Source organism: Pezoporus wallicus, unplaced genomic scaffold (assembly GCF_028554395.1).
Source record: "Pezoporus wallicus isolate ANWC-B61680 ecotype Strahan unplaced genomic scaffold, APGP_CSIRO_Pwel_v1 contig_2348, whole genome shotgun sequence".
NCBI lineage: Eukaryota > Metazoa > Chordata > Aves > Psittaciformes > Psittacidae > Pezoporus > Pezoporus wallicus.
Window position 1 is genome coordinate 1,949,399 of NW_026636985.1, and position 25,779 is coordinate 1,975,177.

The 25,779-nt window shown below is 43.7% G+C and overlaps 1 protein-coding gene across 4 annotated transcripts in view; it reads right to left on the bottom strand.

The window, feature by feature from the left end:
* The window catches only part of LRRTM4 (leucine rich repeat transmembrane neuronal 4), a 280,017-nt gene that overhangs the window by 202,464 nt on the left and 51,774 nt on the right, over positions 1–25,779 (bottom strand). Inside the window, exons 2-3 of one of the 4 annotated variants that reach the window (XM_057402570.1) lie at positions 9,137–9,274; positions 1,569–1,774 (exon numbers count right to left, since the gene is read on the bottom strand). In XM_057402570.1, coding sequence (XP_057258553.1) covers positions 1,569–1,572 — 4 coding nt within the window. In that variant the 5' untranslated portion in view covers positions 1,573–1,774; positions 9,137–9,274. Of the gene's footprint in view, positions 1–1,568; positions 1,775–2,033; positions 2,300–9,136; positions 9,275–25,779 lie in introns of those variants that run through there. The other 3 variants (XM_057402569.1, XM_057402571.1, XM_057402572.1) reach the window with 3 other exon arrangements.

Consider the following 25,779-nt stretch of genomic DNA (forward strand, 5'->3'; position numbering starts at 1 on the left):
TGTATATTTATTGTAAAATTAGACCCTAAGTAAAGGCTTTCCTTCTTGCACTGGGTCATTTGTTTGTAGGAGTAGCTCTAAGGAGGTTACTCATCATTTTATGTACCTAAAATACATAAACAGATGCACAGAAACAGAAGTTCTACCATACACAGAAGTAAACCATGGAATGCTATTATGGGACCCCAATATCAGGAGCATGGTAGAAGACATATTTCTATCAAACAAATCATAGCTTTAACACATATTCATTTCAAGTTGTCTACATGTAGCTGTGAATACCTAAGCATTTATTATTTTGTATATTTGTTATATACTCTATGAAATACAAATAACACTGCTTCAGAGCAGCAAAGCACAGAAAGTTTAAAGGGGTATATTCCTATTTCAAGTCTCCTTTCTCTTCCCCAGCTCTACTGATGGAAAGACTTTGCATTTGAGACGGCACATTTATCACACAGGAGCAATGCTGGTACGTGAGGACAGGCACATTTCCCCCATTCTTGGAATAAGGAGGAAAGGAGGTGGAGGGGTTGTCAGAACACCCAACATCCATTCGCACGCTCGCCTTTGCCTCTGATGATTTTAGGACTGGTGCCTCTGTCCAGAGTTGCAGCCTCGCTAAGACTGAAATGCATTCCTCTAACAGAAATATTTTAAGGGTGGTATCTCATCAATCAATAACTACTTTATTATTTGTCACACACACAAAAGCACCCCTGTGCTGCAGTTATTTAATCCCATTTGAAGCCAAGGGGCATTCTGCAAGATAATTCTTAATCTAAAATGCCCCCGACTATGCCACAGTCATACACGATACGTCTATTTATATGACTTTCACTTTAATGGCTAGCTTTTAAATTGAAATCCTCATCTCTTTGCTACTGCCTATGTGCCAGCAGCAGTCAGCTCAAAATCTGTTCTGGCTGCTCCAGACTTGGGGGCTGGGGGGGGGGGGGGGGAACGAAGGAAGGAAGGAAATAAACCTGTCACACTTGAAAAAATAAGACTGGCAAATGCCTGCTGGAGACCTACAGCAACCTTAGGGGGATCTTTTCAAAGCCCAAACAAGCCTTTTCAAAACCATCTATAAAGAAAACCTATTCCCCCCCCCCCCCCTTCCCCTTTGCTTCCCACATACTGCAAAGTGTTAACGGTCCTTTCTGACAGCCTGAATAATAATACCAGCAGAAGCTCATTGAATAGGGATCTAAACCCAGCAGAAATGCTGTGTGAGCCTCATGCATACATGTACTTATCTAGACGAGTGCAGGTGTGTAGGTGGCTTGTGCAGGCAGCAAACGTCCTCTCTCCAGCCCTCAACTCGGTGCATGCATGTACAGACAAATTACATACAGAACCACTGCAGGAGGAAAGGTGTGTGTGTGTGAGGGGGGAATACATGATCTAAAAATACAATAGCAAGTACAGTGAGTCACCTGGCAAAGGAATGCACTGCTGCTGCTGCTTAGGCTGTTTCACCCTCCTGAACAGCTTAATAATCCAGCTGAAAAATAAACCATCCAGCTGCAGCTCTGCTACCAAACAAACAAGAAAAGTTCACTTACCCATCCTTCTGTCATCCACAAACGTCCTCCTTTGCCTTTCTCCAGCTGTTTTCTTCTCTCTCTTCCCTTCTCTGCTCCCCCCTTTGCCTCTCTCTTTTGAAAACTGGTCTCTTTTCCTTAAACCATCAGAATCTTCATGTCACGGCACGGCTGCCACTCACATCACCTCCATCCAGCGTGCGTGCCAGAAACCCACACAAAGTTCCCTAGAGAGGACAAGCAAGAATTTTTGGGGATGAGGAAGGGAAAGGATAGGGAAGGGGTTGGGGGTGGGGAAGACAGGACGAAGGATGGAGAGGGGGGAGTGGGGGGGGGGGGGTAGGGAGGGACTCTAAGCTCTGAGAGCCATTGTGTAAGTCATCAGAGAACCATCAGCATTAAGTGGCAATCTGCAAGGCAAAGCTATAGCAGGCGATGAAGGTAAACCAACTTCTCTGGGAGAAATGAAAAGCTCTTCCCCGGTACCTAGCATTTGTCATTCTGCTGCCTTTAGCCATTCCCAGGCACAGCATTCCATCCTCCGGCTCCCCAGCTCCCGAGCAAGGCAGGCCTCCCGTGCTGGGTAAGACCCCCGTTTAAAAGCTACGCAGGAGAGGTTTATCCATTTAGCTGCTCAGGTTTAAAGTGTTTTGTAGCTGTGCTGAGAAGCAGCTCTTGTCTAATTCAGAAGGCTTTCCAGAGAGTGATGATGCTTTGGAGCTTGTTGGTGCTAATGTTCTAGTTTGTGATACACTGAGTGCCCTCCACTGGAGAAAACAGATCGCACATTAAAGGCATGAACAAGTGATCCTGTCATTGCTATGCAGACTTTCTTCCTTTGGAAGAGAAAATTAAAGACACAGCATTGCCTTGCCCATCATTATCCCCTCCCGTACCCCTCTGCCCTCCCTAGATTATTATGTGGTTATATTGAGGATTTTCTGGCAGAGAGTGGAAAACACTGAACAAAACTCCTGCTCCCTGGGTATTTGGCAACCTGCTCTTTTTCTAACCCACCTGACCTGTATGTTTTTCTTAGGCTAATTCTGAACTGTTTTGCTTTTCCTCTATGCACAGGGTGAGGCCAGGAGACGAATTAAAAGTGTAAGCAGTGTTAAAGGGTTGAAGCGCACAGACTGATCACTCCAAAGGCACTGAACTGCACCCATCAAACCCAGCGCAAACATACTGAAAACAGCAGTCTAAGTGTCTGAGTCTGATAAACAACCCAGAACTGAAGCTGCAGAACTAGTGACACCTTTTTTCTCTAAGCCCCAGCTCTCCCCCATTCAGAAACAGTGATTTCTTGCAGCCACGATGCTGGCCTGGACCTCAGCAGACTTCACCCACAGCCTGAGCGGTGTGATCTAGGGTATGACACTGACACCCTCTCACCCCCTGCTATTTCGTTGGATCACTCAGGCTTGAATCAATGCTCACCCAGTTCAATGGGAAGAAGTCAAGGGGATCTGGAGTAAGCATGGTACCACACAGAGCTCCTCTGAGCTGGTTCGGATTAGTCCTGGTTACCAGCCTCAGCAAAGCTTCACAGACACAAAGGGACCATTTTGGGTTTCAAAGCAAATCTGGGCTTCTCCAAGGGCAGCACCACCTTGCTGCAGAGCATTCCTAACCTGCCTTCCTAGAGCTCATCTATCTGTGCTGTCTGTCCAGCTGCTCCCTCCTTTCCCTGGGCCACACAGACATCAGATGCGCCAAAAACAACTCCGTACCCAAACCTTGAGTTTAGATGCCAAAATGGTGGCAGTGCTTTTTAGGAAATGCGTCAGGAGCTAACCATGATGACTTAGTTATTTTAGTACTTCCCACTCTGACTCAAGAGCACCATGCTGTTGTGAGACCTCACCTAGAGTACTGTGTGCAGTTCTGGTGTCCTCAACATAAAAAGGACATGGAACTGTTGGAACAAGTCCAGAGGAGGCCACGAGGATGATCAGGGACTGGAGCATCTCCTGTATGAAGACAGGCTGAGCAAGTTGGGGCTGTTCAGCCTGGAGAAGAGAAGGCTGCACGGAAACCTCACAGCAACCTCCCAGTATCTGAAGGGGGCCTATAGGGATGCTGGGGAGGGACTCTTCAGCAGGGACTTGTAGGGATAGGACATAGGGTGATGGGTTCAAACAGAAACAGGGGAAGTTTAGATTGGATCTAAGGAAGAAGTTCTTTCCTGTTAGGGTGGTGAGGCACTGGAATGGGTTGCCCAGGGAGGTTGTGAATGCTCCATCCCTGGCAGTGTTCAAGACCAGGTTGGACAGAGCCTTGGGTGCCATGGTTTAGTGGGAGGTGTCCCTGCTCATGGCAGGGGGGTTGGAACTAGATGATCTTAAGGTCCTTTCCAACCCTAACTATTCTATGATTCTATGCTCAGCATGTTACAGCCCATACCCCTAAGGTTTCTGTGTACTACTACTTCTCATTCTATTCTAGAACAAAAATGAAACTTGTGTGAATCTCAAGGTCAGATTTTGGCCTCTTTTGGTTTATATATTCCTTGTTCCTGGCTCAGATCAACAGACCATTGCCTGCCCCTGCAATCCACCCCAACTGCAGTCAGCCCTGCCCAGGCTAAGTACCCTGATCTTGATCAGGGATCTCCACTGGAGTGAAAAGACTGGGACACAGAATGGGCCAAGTAGTTCAACTCCATTAATAAAACAATAAAATCCACAAAACAAGCCACAGAAGCCAACTTTTCATCTCCTGAATCTGCATCCAACTGCAACAGCTTAAAGCTTCTGATTAAAATAAAATGGGTTTCTTTGTCCCCTAATGAGACTCTGTTGCTATCTATAGATCAGAGATTGATCTATGTGAGAAAAATACCATAATTAATCACTATTTTCACTCTGAAGTGGCCTGCAATACACACACCTCTCTTAACAAGATGCAGCATTTCATTACCATAAATGATGTTGAAAGCGCTTTTTTCCATCTCTCGACTAACTACCTCTGCATTCCAGTCAGTCCCATATTTATTCATGCTATAATTCCCTAATAAAGGTAAAAGCTAAAGTATGCAGTTATTACACCTGCCATTGATAATTCTCCAGGAAGAGTCCATTTGAAATTCTGCCAGATCCAAGAGTGATGTCAAAAGAAGCTCTTCCCATTTCCAGGGGAAGTCTTTTCCCGGCTCCTTTGATCCTTCACAAGCTGAAGCAGCGCTGTCATGAGCTGTCCTACTGCCACCTGCTCTTCGAGCCTCAACATCCCAACGTTCCTACTCAAAGCTTTAAATAATTTTGTTTTCATAAAACCCCTGTGATACTGTACAGGAAAATGTCAGAAATTCCCAACTGGAAAACTTCAGCCCTAAACCCAGCAGCATGAACGTGCATTTGCCGTCCCCCTTTTGTAAGTTTTCTACTAAAATAGAAAATAAAACTACCTGAATATTTGCCAAGAGGAAGAAATGGGGAAGTTTTAATCAGTGACTTTAAAACAGAAAAACCTCATGGACAAAAGGAGGATGAAAAAGCCCACTTGTGGTTTTGCTCTGTTTCCTTCATGCAGCAAGAGGCAGAAGACCCCTACCCGAGACACCTGAAATGTTCTAAACACTCACCTGGTCCTCATCCAACTGGCAAATTTTCCCACCACCTGACCAAGAGTTCCTTGGGTACATTATCCATACTAATAAGCTGTGTGTCATGGGATCTATAGTTTCTCTTCCAGGACAATGGAACTGCACATGTCTCATTAAGGTGTTGATCAATAGAAACAGTTACATGGTATGCTGGCACTGCAGAACACAACAAGAGCCCTCATAAACTGCCCGTAAGGAAGAGAAGGACATATCCACATATTCCTCTAGTACCAACTGGTGGGATAACTGGAGATTTACAGCCCTGAATAACTTCTCCTAATAGCATCAGCAGTAGAACTACTGCTGGAAGGAAGGGAGCTGATGCTCTTTGACCGGTTTCCTGCCCATGGAGACCTCGCAGGTTTGTACTGCCCTGCACACTCTACTCAAAATGCTCCTTAGTGAGAAAGACATGAGGAAAATAAGCAAACTTCAGAGGTGCTTGGGCCTACCCAAGGTATTGCCAGATCCAGGTTTACAAAGCTCAGGACTCAGGGTGCAAACAGCACTTTATATTTCCCTTTGATCTACTCAACCATTAGATTGTATTCCAGTTGTATTTTCAAGGCTTTACAAAATCATTTAGACTCCCTGGCTAGATTTAGAGGCTTCAGGCACACAAAGAACAACTGCAGTCATCCAGGCAGGATGTAAAACAAGAATCCTCCCTAAAATATTTCCACAGCAGACCCATAATTTCTGCAATGACATCCATTCCATAAAGATGAGTGGCCTTTATCTGAAATCCACAAAGGATGGAGGAGCCACCCCGTTCCTGGGCGAGCTGCTGCTGTGTGTAACAATCCAAGTGACACGAATCAGAGCTCTTGGGAAGCATCTGTGTCCAGCATGAGCCCAACATCAGTGTCTCTCCCCCCCAACCAATGTCAGTCTTACATCAGTCACAACAGTCACACACAAGCCTTTGCTCCCACTGTGCAACCAAAGACACGGCCCTCATACAGCATCTAGGAGACCTCTTGCTCTTCAGTGTATCTGCAAAGGTTGAACTAACTCAAAGCATTAATTCAGGTTGTCTTGGCTGTGGTGAATCCCAGCTTCAGTCAGTGCATCTCACCCAGGACAGCAGAAAACACTCCAGGACAAGCTGGACACTGCACCAGCCCAAATAGTGGGTTTAGATGCTCTCCAGCTTTTTTCAAACCATTATTCTCACCAGGATTCATTTCTTCTTCATGGAATTAAGGTTTTACTTAATTCTTTCTCAGACATGTAGTAACTTTTATTTATACATTATCTGCTTAGTGAGAAATATCTAATCTCAGCTTCATTGCTTTTAAAGCCTCTAATATAGCCTTAGACAACTCAATCCAAAAATAAGCAGGCAGCCCAACAATACAGACATTGCATATCCTAAGATTAACGAGAGCACAGCTCCTCCTCAAATGCAAGCCCTGCTTTTCTATCCAATGCCAAACCCTTAGTTTACAAGTCTAACTAACAGTTTGCAGGATCATGTATCAGAATTGGCTGGCAGCAGGACAGAGCCAAAAGACACTTAAGATGTTTACTGCTGTCAACTTTTGGGAGTCTGAAGCAAAAAGATGGTTGCAACCACAACAGCTCAACCACCCTCCATGTATGGAGTGTGTGGTGCACTGGGTAAAGTGAGAAACAAAATGCTGCTGCTGATTTTCTGGAGTACGTAGAAGCCCATCTGTGATCCCCAAGTGAAGCACAGAGCTATTTAATTAAAATAACAAGAAGAGAACATTCCAGATGGATAATTATTCAACACAGGATTGACTAGAGACTGTTAGAGGTACAAAGTCATGTCCATGTTATTAGGAACTGCACCTTTAAACAAAATTCTTCCCAGTTCTGGGATTCATGGTGGGGAGGTGCCCATTATGGATCCCTATCAGTGTTCAAGGCCAGGTTGGACACAGGGGCTTGGAGCAAGCTGCCCTAGTGGAAGGTGTCCCTGCCTGTGGCTGGGGGTTGGAACTGGACGAGCTTTAAGGTCCCTTCCAGTCCAAACCTTGTTCTTTTCCTGCAATGGTTTGCCCTCTTTGGCCTCAGCTACACCCCCATCACTCACTCTTTCCAACCACTTAGCATTATTTCCAATGGAAAGTATTGACACCTCCAATCGGCTTGCTCAGCTGTCAGGTAAAGATCTTCAAGTGCCTGCATTCTGAATGAACTTGCACATTCTACACGCTAAAAATGAGTCTCAATTCTGCAAGCTAATCTGGCACATTTTGAATGAAACAGATGTGTCCACATTTGATGGGTGCTGGTAATGTCCATCCCCTGATAAGCAGGAGCCTTTCTGCCTGTAAATGGGGGTCTGTATTTCATCAGGTAGCTTGCACATCACATTCCGTTTAACACCTACTTTGCACAGTGCTGCAGACATCTGCCTAATTGGCAGGCCTTTCAGCACAGGACTGCCTTCAGTGCAATTCACAAGCAAAACAGTAATTAGGGGGGCAGGGGTTTGGGATTTGAAGGTGTACACACTGTGGTTTAAAATGCAGCTACAAATGAGTGTCAAGTTCAGAACAAAAGGGAAGCCAGACCCTGGCTTTCGCACCTGAGTGACAGCATGAGCCAAATCAATCCAAAAGCTGCTTCTGAACTTTCTGAGCCACAAAGGCTCCTAAAGCTTCTGGGTTTTTCTGTGTCACAGTCCTGCAAAGATGGCACCCAGCCTCTTTGATGCCAGAGCCATCCTCTGGAAGAGGACTAGGATTAAAAAGTCATGTCCTTTGCCTGTGTTTCCCAATTGGTATTTCCAGGAATACACTGGTTAACAAAGGCACACAAGAAATGACCACGTCATGCTGCTCTGCTGACACAGCAGCTACAGCAACAGGTCAGTATTTTGGCATATCTTCATCTCATTAATACACTTAAACTTATGGTGAGTATTTTTGTTGGGATAACAGTCTTCACAAGAGAGATGGGGAACCAGCCAACAGGAACAGTTCAATTCACAGGATTAAACATTACAGACTCACGGTGGGTTTTTAGGGAAATGAGCACATGTTTCCCCATATCATCCTGAACACATGGCTGCCCAACATTGTTAACATTCAGCTCCAGTGGAATGATCTGGAGATAAGGCCTACTTGGAGTCAATTTATCTGGGCTGTATTCACTTGCTTCCTTTTAATCTAGTCTCATTCACCAAGGCAGAAACAGATACACAACTCAGAAATCAAATGCTGCAACTAAAGCTGGTGTGCACCTTTGTTTCAAGGGCTACTGAACTCAGACCTTGGGTTTTCCTCTCCTCCTCTCCCCCCATTGCTAGTAACCTATAAATAAATCAGCAATTGGAGTGTAATGGCTGGAGGAACTTCATTAATACGTGTCACTCTGTGCAGAGGTACAACTTCTGACACTGAGGCTCTAACGTCCTGTGAATTACTGATGGAATTGTATACATCTAAGTTCTCATTTTCAACTCTTCACATGTGCTAAGTGTTTGTCAGCAGCTCATGACCACTGCCAAAATATCTGTACCATACTTTGAACTGAACCAACACCTTTTCACATTCCATCCATGGCTTATCCATGACCACCCTTCTTGTAGTCCAACTGAGCTCTACAGTTGTGACCAAACGAAAAAATCCCTGCAGGAAATGCTCAAGTTCCCTAATCCTGGACTACATTAAATGTGTATGTTAAAAGCCCTACTAACCATGAGCCACAGAAAAAGGAGGTGCACAGGGACAGGACAAGAGGTAACAAACACAAGACACAGCACAGGAAACAGCAACTAGAGGGAAGGAGGGATGCTTTGTCATGGGATGGTCACATACTAGAACAGGTTGCTCATAGAGGTTGTGGAATCTCTACTCTTGGAAATATCCAAACCTGACTGGACATGCTAAACTGCTTTGAACAGGAGGGGCAGGACTACAGGATGTCCACAAGTCCCTTCCAGCATCAGTTACTCTATAAAAGGAAACTAAGCACTTGGAGCTTTTAGGGTGAATTAGACACATACCTCAGCGTGTGATTCTATCAGGCACCAGTCAGCATGATCAGCAAGTAAACAACTCCGTAAATCAGGACTGGAGTTCCTCATGTGATACTGTCAGATGAAAGGACAGGATTTCAGATGGGAAATACTCACAGCTGGAACCTGAAATGGAATAGGAAAATGCTCAGAACTCTGAATGACCAGATGGGTAAATGAACAACAAATGAACTCTTCAGATACTGGCAACAGTTCATTCTCATTTAAGTGAAAGATTCCAACTGATTTTGACATTTAATTGGATCTCTATGGATCTCCATTCAAAACAGGGAGTACCACAACAGTAAAAAAGTGTTAATCAGTGTTTATTCCACCTGACATATACAAACTGGAACCCCAGAAGCATTAAGCCTTGCTATGGTTTTCATTTCCTCAGGAATTGAGAAAGGCTTTCTGATTTTCTTTCTCCTTTCCACCCTGCTGCTGATGCTCCCCAAACCCTGTTCATAGGAATTGTCCAATCACCTTAGCAGATACATGACTCAGATGATCAAGAAGGCAGACACCTACAGTAAGTAGGTGGATTGACTATCAACTCCACAGACATTACCATTAGGTTGTTCTCTCACTAAGATGAAAAGGAGTAGGAAACTATTGGCCTCTATCTAACTATATGTTGAAACTCTGTAAGAACCAGCATTCACACTGGGCAGCCTGTGGAACTGTGCTTAAAAGACAAGACAGAAAGGCAGGCTACTAAGGATGATTTGCAAAAGAAAGACCTGTTCCGACCAGCCTGACCCTGTTCAAGTCTTAGCATGGGTGTACAGACCCCAAGCAAAGAATCATTTAGGATGGGGAAGACCTTGAAGACCACGGAGTCCAACTGTAAGCCGACAAAGGACTCTCTTCACGTGCCCCACAACTGCACTCCCAGGCACCAGTCGCAGTATGAAATCTGTCTCTTTTAAGCATTCAGAATCTATGCAAAGGTAATTCCCTTTTCATTCCTTGATTTCCACAGGAAAGGCTGAGAATGGCAGCCTGTAGCTGTTCCCTTCCTGCAAATATTAGAGGAAGCCACTGGGTTCCAGCTGCTGCTGCTGGTCCTTTTTCCTGCCTCATTAACTTCTCTTCTTGCAGAGCGCAGTGGAATGACAGCTGAAGGGTTTGTGGTATGAAAACTTCCTGCTCTCCCTGTACCCACTGATGGCAGTTTTCCTCACTGATCCAAGCTAACAGGCATCTAGCATCAGACACAACTGCACCTTTTGTGGTAGTCATTGGGAAAATGCTATTTGGAATCATTCTGGAGCATTATGCTACAGAGGTGGTAATTTCTAGAGCATTATGCTACAGAGGTGGTAATTTCTATCAGTTTTGATATTAATCCAAAAGGACTACCCTAAGCTAATTAAATACAAACAAGCTTCACCTAAGGACCAAGTCCTAAGAGACAAAGCTGCTCTCAAATTTCCTGATGAAAAACCTGATTTTGGTTGAACACGTAAGTCTTCATGAACAGGAACATGGAAATAAGCTGAGAAATTTCCCCCAGGAAGCATGAGATGTGAATGAAATACCAAGCACACCAAGAGGAGGATTTTGCCTTGGCACTTACCATTATTAGAGCTGTTATAAGTGAGGTTAAAACTGAGTCCAGAGCCCAAGCATCCTTAAAACCGATTGACATCAAGGGCACTCAGCACCTCACCAAATCAAGCCTTACTTCCTCAGAGTAGTTATCAAAGAAGCCTCTTCTACGATTGTGGATTCCACTTGAAATAAACAACTGAACACACCATATAGGAGAGATACTTCATACAGGTTTTTTCAATGTAAAGATAATTCAGAATGCTACAGTAAAACATGGGCCTTGCTGTGAATCCCCTGTTTTCACAGCAGAAATTACAATAAAACCTAAAGCCAATTTACAGAACCACTGATGAGTATTTCTGAATGCTACTATCACGTATGAAATGCACTTGAAGACAACTCAGGCCAAATGAGTTACCTAGGAGTAAACCCAGAGCAGCTCACAACAAACCCTCCGCCCCAAGTCTTTAAAAGAGCAGTAGAAAACTCTGTTTAGAACCAGCTCTACCTGTTCCAGCACAGGCTCTGCAGCATTTCTCACTCCCACTGCTAAGGGCAGCGGCATGAAGAAGCTCATCTGCTCCTGCTGCTTATCCCTCGCCTGGAGTTTCAATGCTGTGGTTGTGCCCCCATAAGCACTGCCCCCACAGACACACAACCAAACCTCCACCAAAATCCTCTGGGACAGAATGCTGAAGCATCTTAGAATCATAAAATCACAGAACAGTTTGGGTTGGAAGGGACATTCAAAGGGCCTCTTCCTGGAGGGCAGATCCTGGATCCCCCTCCTGTTGCTTACTGGGAGCTCTATCATTACACAGCAGGGTTCAACCCCCTTCAGCATCAAGCCTTGTATTTCCTGCATGATAACTAATTACAGATAAGACAATTTGGTTTCAGGCTAATGTATTTCATTTGACTCTTGCAAGAAATGTCTATTAAATGGGCATGCAGAGCTACACACTGTAGAATACAAGAGTAAAGGAGTGCAAGTTAAAAAATAACTGTTTAGTTGCTAAACAGAAGAAATCCAAACCATACAGAATTTTTAAAAGTACATAAAAATGGGGGTAAAGCCATTTTAAAAATCAAATATACTTACTAGAAAAGGGAGTCAAAGCACCAGCAATGCTCAACCCTGTTACCTACATGTGCTCAGAGGAAATGCTGCTACTCAAATCCAGTGGGTAACTGTCTGCACAATTTGATCCTCCAGGACTTAAGGCTGTGCTAACCCACAGTGCCTGGCTTGGACAGAAATGGACTGAACTGGAAAGCTCCCTTTAGTATTCTGCTGCACATACTCGTTTGGAGTAAAAGTGCGCAATCACAGCTGAAGAGGCTGTCACTGATGAACCCTGAAATATCCATTTAGCAGCAACCAGCAGCAAAAGCAAAACTAAAGGTCATTTATTTCATTCTGTAATGTACCTCACTCCCCCCAGTGTATTAAATAAGCTGTGAGGGTGACAATTAATTGAAGTAGATGCACATCCTGCCAACCAGGAAAAAAAAAACACCTTTTATTTGCCTCTAACCTTTGTTATTTTCATGGCAATGTCTGCATTTCCTCACTTTAACACACAAACAAGTCAATGCGAGCATGGCTGGAAGGCTGCAATGATTACAGGATCATTTGTGTTTGCAAGAGCAAATAAAATCAATTGCAATTGTTTAAGAACCAGACACATTAAATGGTGGTGAAAAGATATTTGCTGGACTTTTACAACATCCCAACAGTGATAAGGGATGAACTGACAAAACCCCTCAGGAACTGCTTCAGAAATGTGCCCACCTCTCTACAGAAGAGCTGAATGTATCTGCTGCAGATGAAACATGAACGGATTTGGACAATACCTAAAACCCAGCAACCAAGGCCAAACCCCGTCTGAAAAATACTATGAGAGAGAGAGGAATTGATTAGTTCAGGAAGTCAAGTGAATTCTGTGTTATAACAGATTAAATGCAAAATTACTCAAGTAACTTCAGATTAATTCTGCCTTTCACGTAAACATGACGACTCTTGTCTTGGCTAACACAAGGCACTGAAACACGAGGTACGGAATCAACTGCTTCTCATCAGTGATCTAAAAAGCCCAAATCATTCCCCTCCCCATATATACCAAATATCCTCCATAACTGGATACACATGGTTCACAATTCCAGTTCTGCCCTGTAGATCTCACTGATTTTCTTCCTAAGAGCTGCTTCTTAGGCATGACCAATGGTCATGTTCCAGTTACGTACCATGATCTCTGCTTGGAACTAGGAATGTGACAAAGAAATATAGATCAAATCCAAAGCACGCAAGCCAGGAGAAGCGGAGAGCTGGGAATGTGTAGCTTCAGGAAGAGAAGGCTCAGGAGAATGTCATCTACATGTCCAAGTACCTGATGGGAAGGAGGAAAGATGACAGAGCCAGACCCTCATGCTGCCCAGAGACAGGACAGTGGGCACAAACTGAAACATGGAAAATGCCATTTAAACATGAGAAGGTTGTTACTGCGAGGGTGATGAAACACTGGAAGAGTTTCCTCAAGAGGACACAGTTCTGGGCAACCTGCTCTATTGCTGACCCTGCTCTGAGCAGGGGGCTCGGCCTGGCCGATCTCTTTGAGACCCCTTTCAGTCACAGCTCTTCTCTGATTCTCTGAGCTTTTTGGGTTGGCAATCCACCCCTAATACAAATTACATAGATAATGAAGGAACTTCAAGGTGCCTGAGGAAGGGGAAAAGAAAAAAGTTCTCCAGTAATGTGTCTTGGTTTAATTATTTATGGTGATGCTTGATGGTCCCATTACTGGGTCATATATGACCTCTGGGCAGTGCCTTCATCCTTTCAGATTAATAAGTTATTTTGACACAAATAACTTTGGCAATTACTTCCTCTTTAATGCCACAGAAATGTCTAATTTTTGCTAAGGAAAAAGGTTGATTTTAACACAAGCAAATGTCCTTTAGAAACAGAAAGAACCATTATCCTCAAGAGGCCAATTACTCATTCTCTATTCACCTTTTAATCCTAGTCTCTGCTTTATAAGACATGGGCAAGTTGTGAGGGGTTATCTTCACTGAGGTCCTTTAGATAGTCTGCACTAAATGCCCAAGAGCATTTGAACATGTAAGAAATTTGTCAGACTGTTGTAAAATATGTGCATTGTCAGGAAGCACCAGTTTTCTGGCACTGATTCATATTCTAACTTAATAAATTCATATAGTTTCTAATTTATCTACAGAACTCCATAATATAGAATCCCAGACTGGTTTGGGCTGGAAGGGACCTTAAAGCTCACCCAGTTCCAACCCCTGCCATGGGCAGGGAAACCTTCCACTGGAGCAGCTTGCTCCAAACCCCTGTGTCCAACCTGGCCTTGAACCCTGCCAGGGATGGGGCAGCCACAGCTTCTCTGGGCACCCCGTGCTGGGTTGTCTCACCACCTTGCTGCAGTGCGGAAGTTCCTGGTGCCCTTCATCAGGCAGGGCAAAGACCTGATGCACAAAGCAGCAATGCTTAAGTCCATTCCAAGGAAGCCATTCAGTGATGGGGAGCTTGCTTCATCATGTGGCAGCTGGCAAAACTCCTTCTGATCTATCTACAGCTATGGGTAGGGGGGTTATCTCTGTAGCTGGCTTCTTCCCATCTCTGTCCAAGGAGGGACTTTGATCTGGTTGGAATGCCCTTGTATCTTTATCTACCAGACACCTCTGACAATATCACTTCTAATGCTAGTTCCCATCCTTGCTGCTGTTTGTTAGCCTCTAGAAGCCCATCACTGGGGGTTAAGTTCTCTCACAGCATGAGAGTGATTCAAGATTATGCTCAGCAACACGTGCCTTGAGGAAACAAAAAGCAAGAAAACACTGAAGGGAATGACATGATCTGTAACTATTTGGGTCACCATTCAGTTGTGATTATGTGTAACAATGCTGACCTACACCAACCAGGAAATAAGGTACAGGAAAACACACATTAAAAACCCATCATCCAGCAGACAGCGTGGGTGAACCTGGGAATTTGGTTTCTATTTCTGGCTACATTTTGACAAGTTCCCTCCCTTGTCTGCTCTCACCTATTCTCCTACTGGGACAAGGTTTCTCTCTTCCTATTGGTTAGTTATGGCTTATGCTGCGCTGGTGCCTATGAGTGGAAACCACAGACTGGGGCCAGAGAACCTCAAGAGATGTTCCCTGCTCAAAGGAAAGTGGCACAAAGACACCTATGATCTTGCCTGGCATCTGTTAACACCAGCATGTCGAGAAAGTCCTTGAATTTAAGCAAAGCAAACAGTGTCATGCTGGGAAATGTCCAACCCAACTCTTCTCAGCAGCACTTCCTTACCAAGTGTATGTTCCTCAGGGAGCTAAACACAGAATGACACCAGAGTTGAGGAAAGCTCTTGCCCAGTGAACAAAAGCTAATCAGTAAATAACATTTTGTCACATTTATAAGCATTTCTCTTTACCAAGAGTGAAATACTTCTGAAAAGGCTGCTTTAGTCTATTGTTTAAACATAGATTACAAACGCCCCCAAACCTGCACTGCATAAAGAAATATCTTCTATTAACACATTTATTTACCTGAGAGGTTGGAAGTGCCCATCACAACTGTGTTGGGTTTTACAGGTTTCTAATGAAATCAAATACAGAACCTTGTCCTTCTACTTATCATCTGAGCAACAGAATTAAACAGCTCAGCAGGGGCTTTGGTCTGTCCTATACAGCGAGTAGAAATTGTTCCATGGACACACTTTTTCCTCCCCTTGAGGGCTGGGGTTGAGAACCCAGTGCTTACACGGCAGGCAAAACAGTAAAGAAAATAAACCAGTCGTCAAAATAAGGTGCTGTCTGAACACTCAACATGACAGGATACATCTTGGATTACTGAGGATCCAGGAACAAAGGGAAGTTCAACTGAGGAAGAACCGGATGGATGAGACCAAAGTCCTCCCCATTTGGAGCTTTGGAGACTTGGAACGTCCTCCATGATGTGCTCCAGATTATCTCTAATCTCTACCACAACTGCTTTGGCAAAATTTGCTTCAGCTCTTCTCTTTCATAGCAGCAGTGATGAAGAATCTCTTTTGAACTTTCCAATTCAGTCTCAGATCAATCCCCCAAAACTCCAAGGATGTGCCTGGCATCCCTCCATGGAACTCTTCCATTAAAATACACTGTTTCCTAACGGACTGATAACAAGGAAAGCTCATCAAATAGCTATATCATCCTAATAGCTACAAGGGAAAGAGCTGAAGAAAATGGGTGTCTGGATTCCAACTCTGTCAAAGATTAGAAGCTCTTGCCAAATTGAGCCCTTGCTTGTTTCTGGCTGAGCTATATTAAACAGGGATATCCGTGCTTTTTCTTTGGGAAGATACTGATAAAAACATACCTACCTTCATCTCCTTGCTGCTGCCACCAGCACAAAACTGGGCTGCAAGTGACATCCTGCACAGGCACCCCTGAGCCACCTCACAGCCAAGTGAACCTGTTACAGTCATCACAGCACACTGTAATTTACTCCACACCCCCCATCCGCCTGCTGCAGGTTTCAAACCTGCAATAATGGACCACTTGAGTTCAGAGGAATCAGATGTTTGTCAAAAGGTTCTGCTCTTGGCTTTCATTTAGGCCTCAATTCAGCAAAGCATTTCAAATATGCTTACCTTTAACATATGGTTAAACCCCATTGAAGCCATTCATACATGCTAAGTGCTGCACTGAAGAGTAAGCATGAAGTAGAAACACCAGGTATGTGCTGAATGGGTCTAGCTTTCTACAACAGTGCAGGAGTATTCAGTCATTTGTTGCTACAAGCACAGATAATTCCTTATTGCCCTATTACATAGAGGAAATGTGGTTTACAAATAAAAATATTTACTTTCTAGAGCTGTGAGAAGCCTCTGTTCGTTGGCAAGATATAAAAACAATACAAGAGACAATACATAGCTGAGGGTCAGCATTTTCCTTCCATCCTATGCAACTCCTTGTGCATTTGTTTTCCTGGGGCACGGCTGACCCAGAGCAGGGACATTTGAGCCACATCAGCCACAACGTAATTCTTGCCATAACTCAAAGCCACAGAGGCACATCAGCACAAGACTGTCTAGATTAGCCCTGCTGAGAGGCAGAGCCCACGTACTGCCCTACTACCACTATCCTGCTTTCAGACAAACCAGCCTGCTCTGACCTGCGTGGCACAGGGTGGACACAACCAGGGAGACAGGGCCCCTGGCAGAGAGGCTGAAGAGAACGCGTTAAGAACACAGTATTAGGGGGTTCATGTTGTGTCCTTTCTAGTGCTAACAGGACAGTGATCGCTACATCCCATTTGGTGGGGATAAACAGGAAAAAATAGCCTTGCAACAATTAATGCTGTGGCTAACAACAGCATCGATTCGTGTAGGAAATACTAATTCAGGGCATTTTCAGCATAGCCTCTTCTGCCACCCTCACCTCTGGCATGTCCCTGACTGCTCCTGCTGCTCTGCCCATGTGTTCTAAGCACGTCCTCGAGCTACTTGGCTGGACAGATGAAAGGTTCATTTACATGCCTGGAGCAGCTGTAGTGGAATTAGGTTGGTCTCATTATCTTAGCATAAGACGTACAAGCCACTGGTTTTGCAATGCATACTGATGCAATAAGGAGAGAGGAAGAAGGCAAAGCAAGCTGGCTATTTGAATTATGAGCGATAAGGCAAAGAGTTGAGGAAATCCTAGAAAGGAGAGAGTTAACCTGGATTAATACCCTGAGAGCTAATAGCACCTAATGCAATTTATTACAAGGAATCTGTTGAAGTACACGGTCCATGCCACAGTGGTTTTAATTAAAAGGGGGAAGAAAAGTGAAATCATTTATCCAAATCACTCTCCTTAAAGTTCAGGCCCAGTTTTGAAACATCCATTTCCACACCTGCAGTATGGGTATTACCAACTCCCACATTTAAATATTCAAGAGATTATTAAAGAAGAGATTTCTGGGTTGCTGCTGCTCAATGAGCCCATAGGATCCAATAAGCTCAGCTTTTCCAAACCCTTGTCCTACAGGTATGAAGAAAAAAATCACTATCTTGGGCTGGGGGACCTGAAGTGCTTTGGACATTAAGACTACTGAATGTCATGGAACTTCTCTGCATCAGAAATTGTTGGCACTCAACTACCAAAGGAGAGGGAAAGGAATGGGAAGTTTAGGTGGACTTTAGGACTAAGTGCATGGTACTGTACTCCTCAACAGATCATCTACTATGTGCAGGAACATCCCTCAAACACAGGGTCCTACAATCAGTGGTATAATACGACCCTGTTTCCTTGGTGCCAATGCTTTATGAAGAGGGACACCTTGAGAAACACCTCAAGTAAGACACAGCTAAGACAATGAATCCAGATCTCCCAACTCAACAGTTACGCTTCTACCTTTTGAGATCACTTCACATAAAAATATAAGGCCTGAATCAAAGCCTATTCCAGGCAGTCATCTTCTCATTGATTTCAATGGATCTAGACCAATCCCATCAGTATGCTGTGAAACATCAAACCAAACAGGGTTTAGCTCTGACTACACAACAGAGAAATGTCCCAATTGTTTAATGATGGATGAGGGAAACGGCAGATGAATTATTTGCCAAATGATACTGGTCCATCTGTTACAGAATTTTGCATGCAATGACAGGAAGAAATTAAATTATATCTAGTTCATATATAGAAGCATTCTAAATTGTGAATCTTGGCTCTTTCCATAAACAAGTCCAGCATTATTATACCCAGTATCCACATAAAAAACTGAAGCAGTAGTAGAAGGGTGGTCACAAGCCTCAACTTCAGAGTCACAAGATGCCTAAATTAGGAAGCAAGTCTAAGAGAGCAGAGGCAGTGAAAGGAGCAATGGGTTACTCCAGCAGCAACTCAAAACTCCCTCCTTCGGCAGAGGCTGGGAGCTATAGAGTACGTGTCCTACCTTCAGCTGAGTATCTGAAACTCAAGAGATGCAAATGTCTTTCTCAAGTAACGTAGCAGGACGCCAGTAGAAGCAGTCAGTTCAGGTCTGTTGAGTCCCCGACCTCAGTCCCTCTACAGAGCTGAGCTGTGTGTTCATCAAGCAGACTTTTCCTGCAACTTCAGTTGCCTCAACTCCTAAGTCCACTGGTGTGGTAGATCAAAGCACGCTTCAATTTAATACCATTCAGATTTCAGTAACGTTGCAACCACACCACTTAGTACTTTTTTCCTCAATGTCATTTTTCCCTCCAAGTTAACTGTTCCCTCTCTGCTTTTGAGGAATACAAAGCACACATCTCCTCTACAGTCTCACACCACTTTCTCTGAAAGTCTGATTCTCCATATGCATCTTCAATCCCTTCATGTATATGGATTTCACAAAGCAAGGAATTTACTTCCAACGAAGGAATGCAGATCACAAGACATTAAATTTCATGAGATTTAGAATGACACAGCCCTCCCAATAAAACTCAATTACCACGACTGTACTAACATTAGGGTAAAAATCATCTTGCAACAGGAGAAGCAACACTGCATCACACTGTTTAAATGCACAGTCACTAGTGCAATGGACCAAAGGCAAAATACCAACATATAATCACAGAATCAGCCAGGTTGGAAAAGACCTTCAAGATCATCAAGTCCAACCTTTACCCCAGCGCTGCCAAGGCCACTACTAAACCATGTTTTTAACATCTTACCTTCTTTTTAGCCTGGGAATAACAATTTTATCCTGAGCAACATTCCTCCCTGATTTGCTCTGGAATTCAGCTAAACCTTCCATATAGGCAGAGTTGGCATCATCTCTGTGCACCGCTGAGATCTGCAGACCTTGACATTCAGAGGGGTTTCTCCTGGCTGTCCCCTACCAAAGAGCCTTTGCTGCATTTCAGAGCAATCCACATTTCTATACAAACAAAACATCCAAAGCAGTAACTTGGCCTATTCTAACCTAACTACGCTTGGTCCTCATTTTTAATTCATCTTCCTTCTTTGACTCCAAAAGACAATCCTTTACAGCCCATGAAAAATTCAAAAGGTAGAGAGGGGAGAGATTGAAAGCAACCCAGTAAAGAACGATTAGGCCAAGCAAGGATTTAGTGTGGGATTGAGCATGTCACTGGGTCTGCTTCTGCTAAATCAGGGAAGTATAAATCACTCTGAACAAAAGATTTCAGATAGCAGATTTTCAGCTTTGGGGGAGGGTTAGGGCAGCTTCAGTTCCACTTGTAGGGCAAACCTTGCTCACGGGAATTGCTGAGATGGATGAATTAAAAGACAACAAATCAACCCGACCATCTCTCTCTCGGTGCCAATATCACCTCTTTCATAGGCGCTCACTCCGAGGTTGCTGGCCAAGAAGTGCACCAGATATTCAACTGTGTCTGTGCAGAGTGAAGACAGGTTCCTAACAGGGGTAAGCAGATTGAAGACCTGGTTTCTCTAAGCACCAGTTCTCAGTGACTGAATCCTAAAGTACACATATAAGGAAAGATTTCAAAGGACAGCAAGAGATCATAATATCAAGTGAATCCAGATGGATTTAGGACAGCCTTTCTGTACCAGAGGGCAGCTTCCATGGCAGTTTGGAACGCACATGTTTTTCCACAGCAAATCCTGTGTCTGCACACTGAGTTTCTGTTAATGACTGCAGCCAGCAGTGCACTTAATACACTGCTTAGCTGCAAGCAAACTGGACTCTCTAAGCCTGCTCAGAAGCTTAATGCTAAGAATGCTTTGGGGTTTAGTTAGGTCTATACAACCTATCTTTTAAACAAATGATATAACGAATGCACATTAAAGATTATAAAATTGTTTTCAATTGTACAGGTATGGCCAGAAGGCACTGGGCTTATTCTGAATGCAGAAGTAGTGGTTATTATCAGAAGCAGTAAATTCCATGCATTGAAGATGAATCAGAAAAAAAGGTGATTCAAGAATTTACAGATCTGATCAAATTGCATAAAGGAGACTGAAAAGATTCCTGACGTTGGTGCCATCGGATTCAACCACAAGATGAACTCTGAAGTACTCAAACTAAATATTAGAAGCCCCTGAATTTCTGCTGCTGCTGCTAATGCAGTCCCTTATCTGCCAGAATATCTTTCTGATGCACACACACAAATTCTAATGTATTATCAGTGCTGCTAAAACGGGCCACCCACACCCATTAAGAGCGAGGACATGCCAGTAAGTGTCTGTGGGCACCATCTGTCACTGAGCTCTTCTCATAAATCCATCTGCTGTTAAGTTCTTTCTTCCCCAGACCTGTCTGGCCAACTCACATACACTGAGAATCCAAGGGCTGAGAAGGTCAAGAGGCATTTGCTCTCTTTTGGTAAGGTAGATCTCGCTCTTGGAAAGCAAAGGTCAGCAGTTTTAAGAATCATATGTGGAAGCAGCATGGGTCAGACAACCTCCATGAAGTGACAGAAGATTCCTGTGCCCTCTATACACAGTTGGAATTAAGGATGTGGCTCATACCGGGAGTGCTGCTGCCTTGGGAAGGATTTGAGTTTGGTTTGTCTTTTGTTCCTTGAGTGGAGAAAATGATGAGGAAAGACATGAGGCAAAGAGAGGAAGAGCAGCAGGGAAGGAAGGGAGGGGAGAAGAGGAAACGTAAGCTGTGTGGTCCTGAAATATTGAACCCGAGAGCTGTAGCACCACTGACAAAACACGGCTTTTGTCAACTTAGTTCACATCAGCTGAGGAACTCGTGTAGCAATGCCAACAGAAAAAGTTTTGCTGGCATATGCTGTAGTTCTACAGGGAGGAGCTGCCAACATAGTTTTGCAGAAATAATTACAAAAGCAAAGCTGTGTCTTTGCTCCCCTTCAGCTCCTGAATCGCAGAGCTCACACACCTTATCCCTACCCCTTTCTCTATTACCTCCAAACACAATCCTGGAACAAGGCAAGGGAACCCAGAGGAAGTTTAGTGTTCTTATCTGATTACTGGCTGCAAATGAGATTTAGCAACAATGCCCAGGAATTACATAGCAATAAAATAATCTCCAGCACTTCCCAACCTCAAGCAACACTTCAGCACTGTTACAGCTGTTTACAGATGCGTAGCTCTAAGCACAAGGAAAGAGGGTTCCTTGTCCACACAGTGAGGAAGCAGCATGCCAGAGGACAGCACCTACATTTCAGTGACAGCCAAGGCACAGTTAGTAATATTCCCTGATATTCATAGAATCATAGAACGGTTTGGGTTGGAAAGGATCTTACGATCATCCAGTTCCAAACCCCTGCCATGGGCAGGAACACATCACCCTAGACCATGTCACCCAAGCCTCTGTCCAACTTGGCCTTGAACACTGCCAGGGATGGAGCAGTCAAAGAGAAGAACTTCTTCCTTATATCTAACCTGAACTTCCCCTGTTTCAGTCTGAACCCATCACCCCTTGTCTTATCACTACAGCTCCTAATGAAGAGTCCCCCTCCTGTATCCTTTTAGGCCCCTTCAGATACTGGAAGGCTGCTTGCTTCCCACCCACCCCAAGCCTATTTAAAGATTCAAGACCAAGACTGGAAGAGAGAAATGGTGGTTGTGAAATGCTCCTGCATCAGTTAGTGAGGTGGGACATGCCCTCTTGATTGAAAACTTCTGCAATCCAGAGTTCATATCACACCATCATAGCAAAGAACCCCAAGGAACCAAGGCAAGTTCTGCCCTGTTTGAGTCAGCCCACGTGATGTGCTTTAGCAAAACCCCCCGTGGAAGTTGGGTACTAAAAACCCAGGTTACATACAAGAGGATAATTTCACATTAGGGTGACATGGCCTGATGGTAATTCTGCAATTAAATTAGTCACAATCAACTTCTATTTTTTTAATACATTCTAGCAATACATTTAGCAGTGTATAGTCCTCAAAACCTAAAAAGACAGAAAAATTCCTACTTTTTTATACAGTTTTTTTTTCAGTAATCATACACATTTCTGTGTCAATACAGTGAATTTCAGCAGTTGCAAGCTCTGGACGTGGTGCTAAGTGTAAGAGCAGAGAAGTGCTGTACTGCATGCAAGCACTGCTCCATTTTCATCATAGTGCATATAGAACAGACTAATACAGCTCTTTTGTTTATGAACTAATCCCGTTGCTGCTAATAGGATTAGCATCAAGAACAGATGCAGAGGAATTCATGGTGCATTCCTTCCAGACACAAATCTACGCACAGTGGTTATTCTAACAGTAACAGAGAAGGTAAATCAACTCCTGAAGTTAACTCAAGCACAATCAAACCTGCAACACGCCTGTGCCATTCTAAGTCTCATTCTAAGCAGACAGAATGCTAGTGCAGGGACAAAGCAGATGCACCCATTGTCACACACAATGGCAGAACCTGGAGGCTAAAGTGTTCCATAAGAAATGATGCTTTTTTAAAAAAGAAGGTACTTTTTAAGGTATTTTTGGACTGTAGTTTTGGAGATGATAATACTTTGGCTGGTGACCATCTCCAGGCTGCTTAAAAACACCCTGCCTTGAAATGACATTTCCATTACAGAATGCATTAGAATCGCTGTGTCACTCTTGGGTGCAGGCCACTCTCTGAAATTCTCCTGTCCTCTTCAATGAGAACTGTCTACCAGTAGACCTGACTGATGCGTTTCTAAGAAACTAAACCCACAAAGACAGAAATTACCATTTTCAGAGATTTCCGTTTTTGCCAACTGCAGCCACACAAACCAAGAGAACTGCCCAGATTTCCCCTTCCAAAAACTGGGTTTCTCAGGTGAGCTCAGCGTTGATTTCATTGTCATTCAATGTTTCTGCCATGCTAAACATGGCTCTGCTGTTTGACTGCAAAAAACTGACACACAGGTTTTAATTATGAAACATGGCAGCACTCAGACACATTCACTAGTAAAGAATCTCGCTCTCTCAAATATATTCTGAAGTGCAGAGGTGATGCTATCATTACCTTTACATGTAGTAAATGAGGAGGTAAAGCCCAGCAGTGTCAGGCTTATGGTTGCTGTATCACGTCCTAATGCATCCCCTCTGGTTTAGATCCTGGGGTTCTATGATTATACTACAAATAAAAACTACAGTTATAAATGTAAGAGAAATCAAAGTTGATCTTAATGTGCAATGTGTGTACTAACAGCAACAATGAAAGCAAGGAGCACAGAGCTGGAAGAGGTATTTCTCATGGACAGTCCACATTCTAATAGAAAACACCCTTTCAGTTTTATTATAAACCAGGTAGAGGGTACAGAAAGAAGCAGTAACTTTGATTCTTTCTTTACTGTAATCTCCCATTTTACACCACAATGCCTTAGGAGGGTGAGCCAGCCAGACATGCTGTCAACAAATGCAAATTGAGATCAAGTTATCTCTTAGGGAATTTGAGTTCACATACAAACCCTGTAAATTGGAACCACAATCTCAAGTTATTAGGGCATTTGTAGTAAAGAAGTAATAAATAATACTTGGTATTTCCAGCATGCTCCTCACTGAACAAGCTTAGTGATACATTACATGAATTCTAATTTATCAAGCCTTCCATGGGCAGAGTATTACACATGTTTTATTACTTAAATCAGATTGACCATTGCTAATTACATTAAATAACAGCATCGAGGACCTGTTTGGACAAGTCCAGGACTGTACATGCAGTAATAAATGACAGCGCTCTGAAGAACCTGAGATTTAAATACAGCAGAGACAGAAGATGAAAGAATCCATTGCCCCTATTTAAATGGAGAACTGACAGGCAGAGATAGAGGATGAGATTCTGACGATACAATACTGTAATACAATGAATATGAATTTGAGTTTCTAACATAGCCTGTAGGGTTGTAGTAAGTCAGACTTTCAAAAGAACTGAGCAAACACCAAGTTCAATAAATGCCCAGCACTTTCAGTCTGAAAAATCAGGCCATGTATTTCAGGCTTCCTACGAAGGCTCCTATTTTCCTTTCTTCACCTGAATGCCATGTCAGAAGCAAAGCTGCCTGCCTGTCACATAGTGTTGTGAGTGACAGCTTCTCAACCTCATCTCCATTGCTGCTTGCAGAAGCCTCCACTTCAGCCCTTTAATAGTGAGAAACTCTTCACAGGTGGAACCTGTGAGTAAGGGATGACCCACTTCAAATTTACCTCCCCCACAAACTGAGGAACAGCTCAACACACAGCAGAGCTCTGAGTTACAAAAATAGTGGCGAAGGGAACTGCAGTGATACAACAAGGGGTGATGGGTTCAAACTGAAACAGGGCAAGTTCAGGTAAGATCCAAGGCAGATCTTCCCTGTGAGGGTGCTGAGGCGCTGGCACAGGGTGCCCAGAGAAGCTGTGGCTGCCCCATCCCTGGCAGTGCTCAAGACCAGGTTGGACACAGGGGCTTGGAGCAAGCTGCTCTAGTGGAAGGTGTCCCTGCCCATGGAACTGGATGATCTTATGGTCCTTTCCAACTCAAACCAGTCTGTGACTGTGTGATTCATCTCCTATACATTCCTTGTTGGAATTCCAATCATTTGTTTCAAAGGATGAGCTTTGCGGGAAGTTGGCTTCTTATGCATTGAGATTTTGATTCAAAGCTGTATTTTACTCTCTTGAGGGATGCCACACGTGCTCATTTTCAGTTATTAATGTTTGCTAACAGTTCAATCTCTCCAAGATCAAAGATAGGATCTCTATTTAGGTCAGCCATATTTTTCCCCAAATGAACCAAATGAGAGTTTATGCACAGAGCTATTTTAAAATAATAATTAAAAATAAAAAGTCTTTCAGGTCATTTTCATGCTCTGCCAGAAAAAAAAAAAAAAAGTAGTAAAAGAAAATACAGAGAAGCCCATTGCAATAAGAACCATCCCAATACTGAAAAACAAACCAGGCACAGGCTGTCCTATGAGCTCATTGAGCTAAATCAGCTCTATTAATACAAGTTGCCCCATCCCTGGCAGTGTTCAAGGCCAGGCTGGACAGGGTTTGGAGCAAGCTGCTCTAGTGGAAGGTGTCCCTGTCCATGGCAGGGGGTTGGAACTGGATGAGCTTTAAGGTCCCTTCCAACCTAAAGCAGTCTGGGATTCCATGAGTCTATGAAGTGTCAGCCTATACTTACTGTTGTACTCTCTG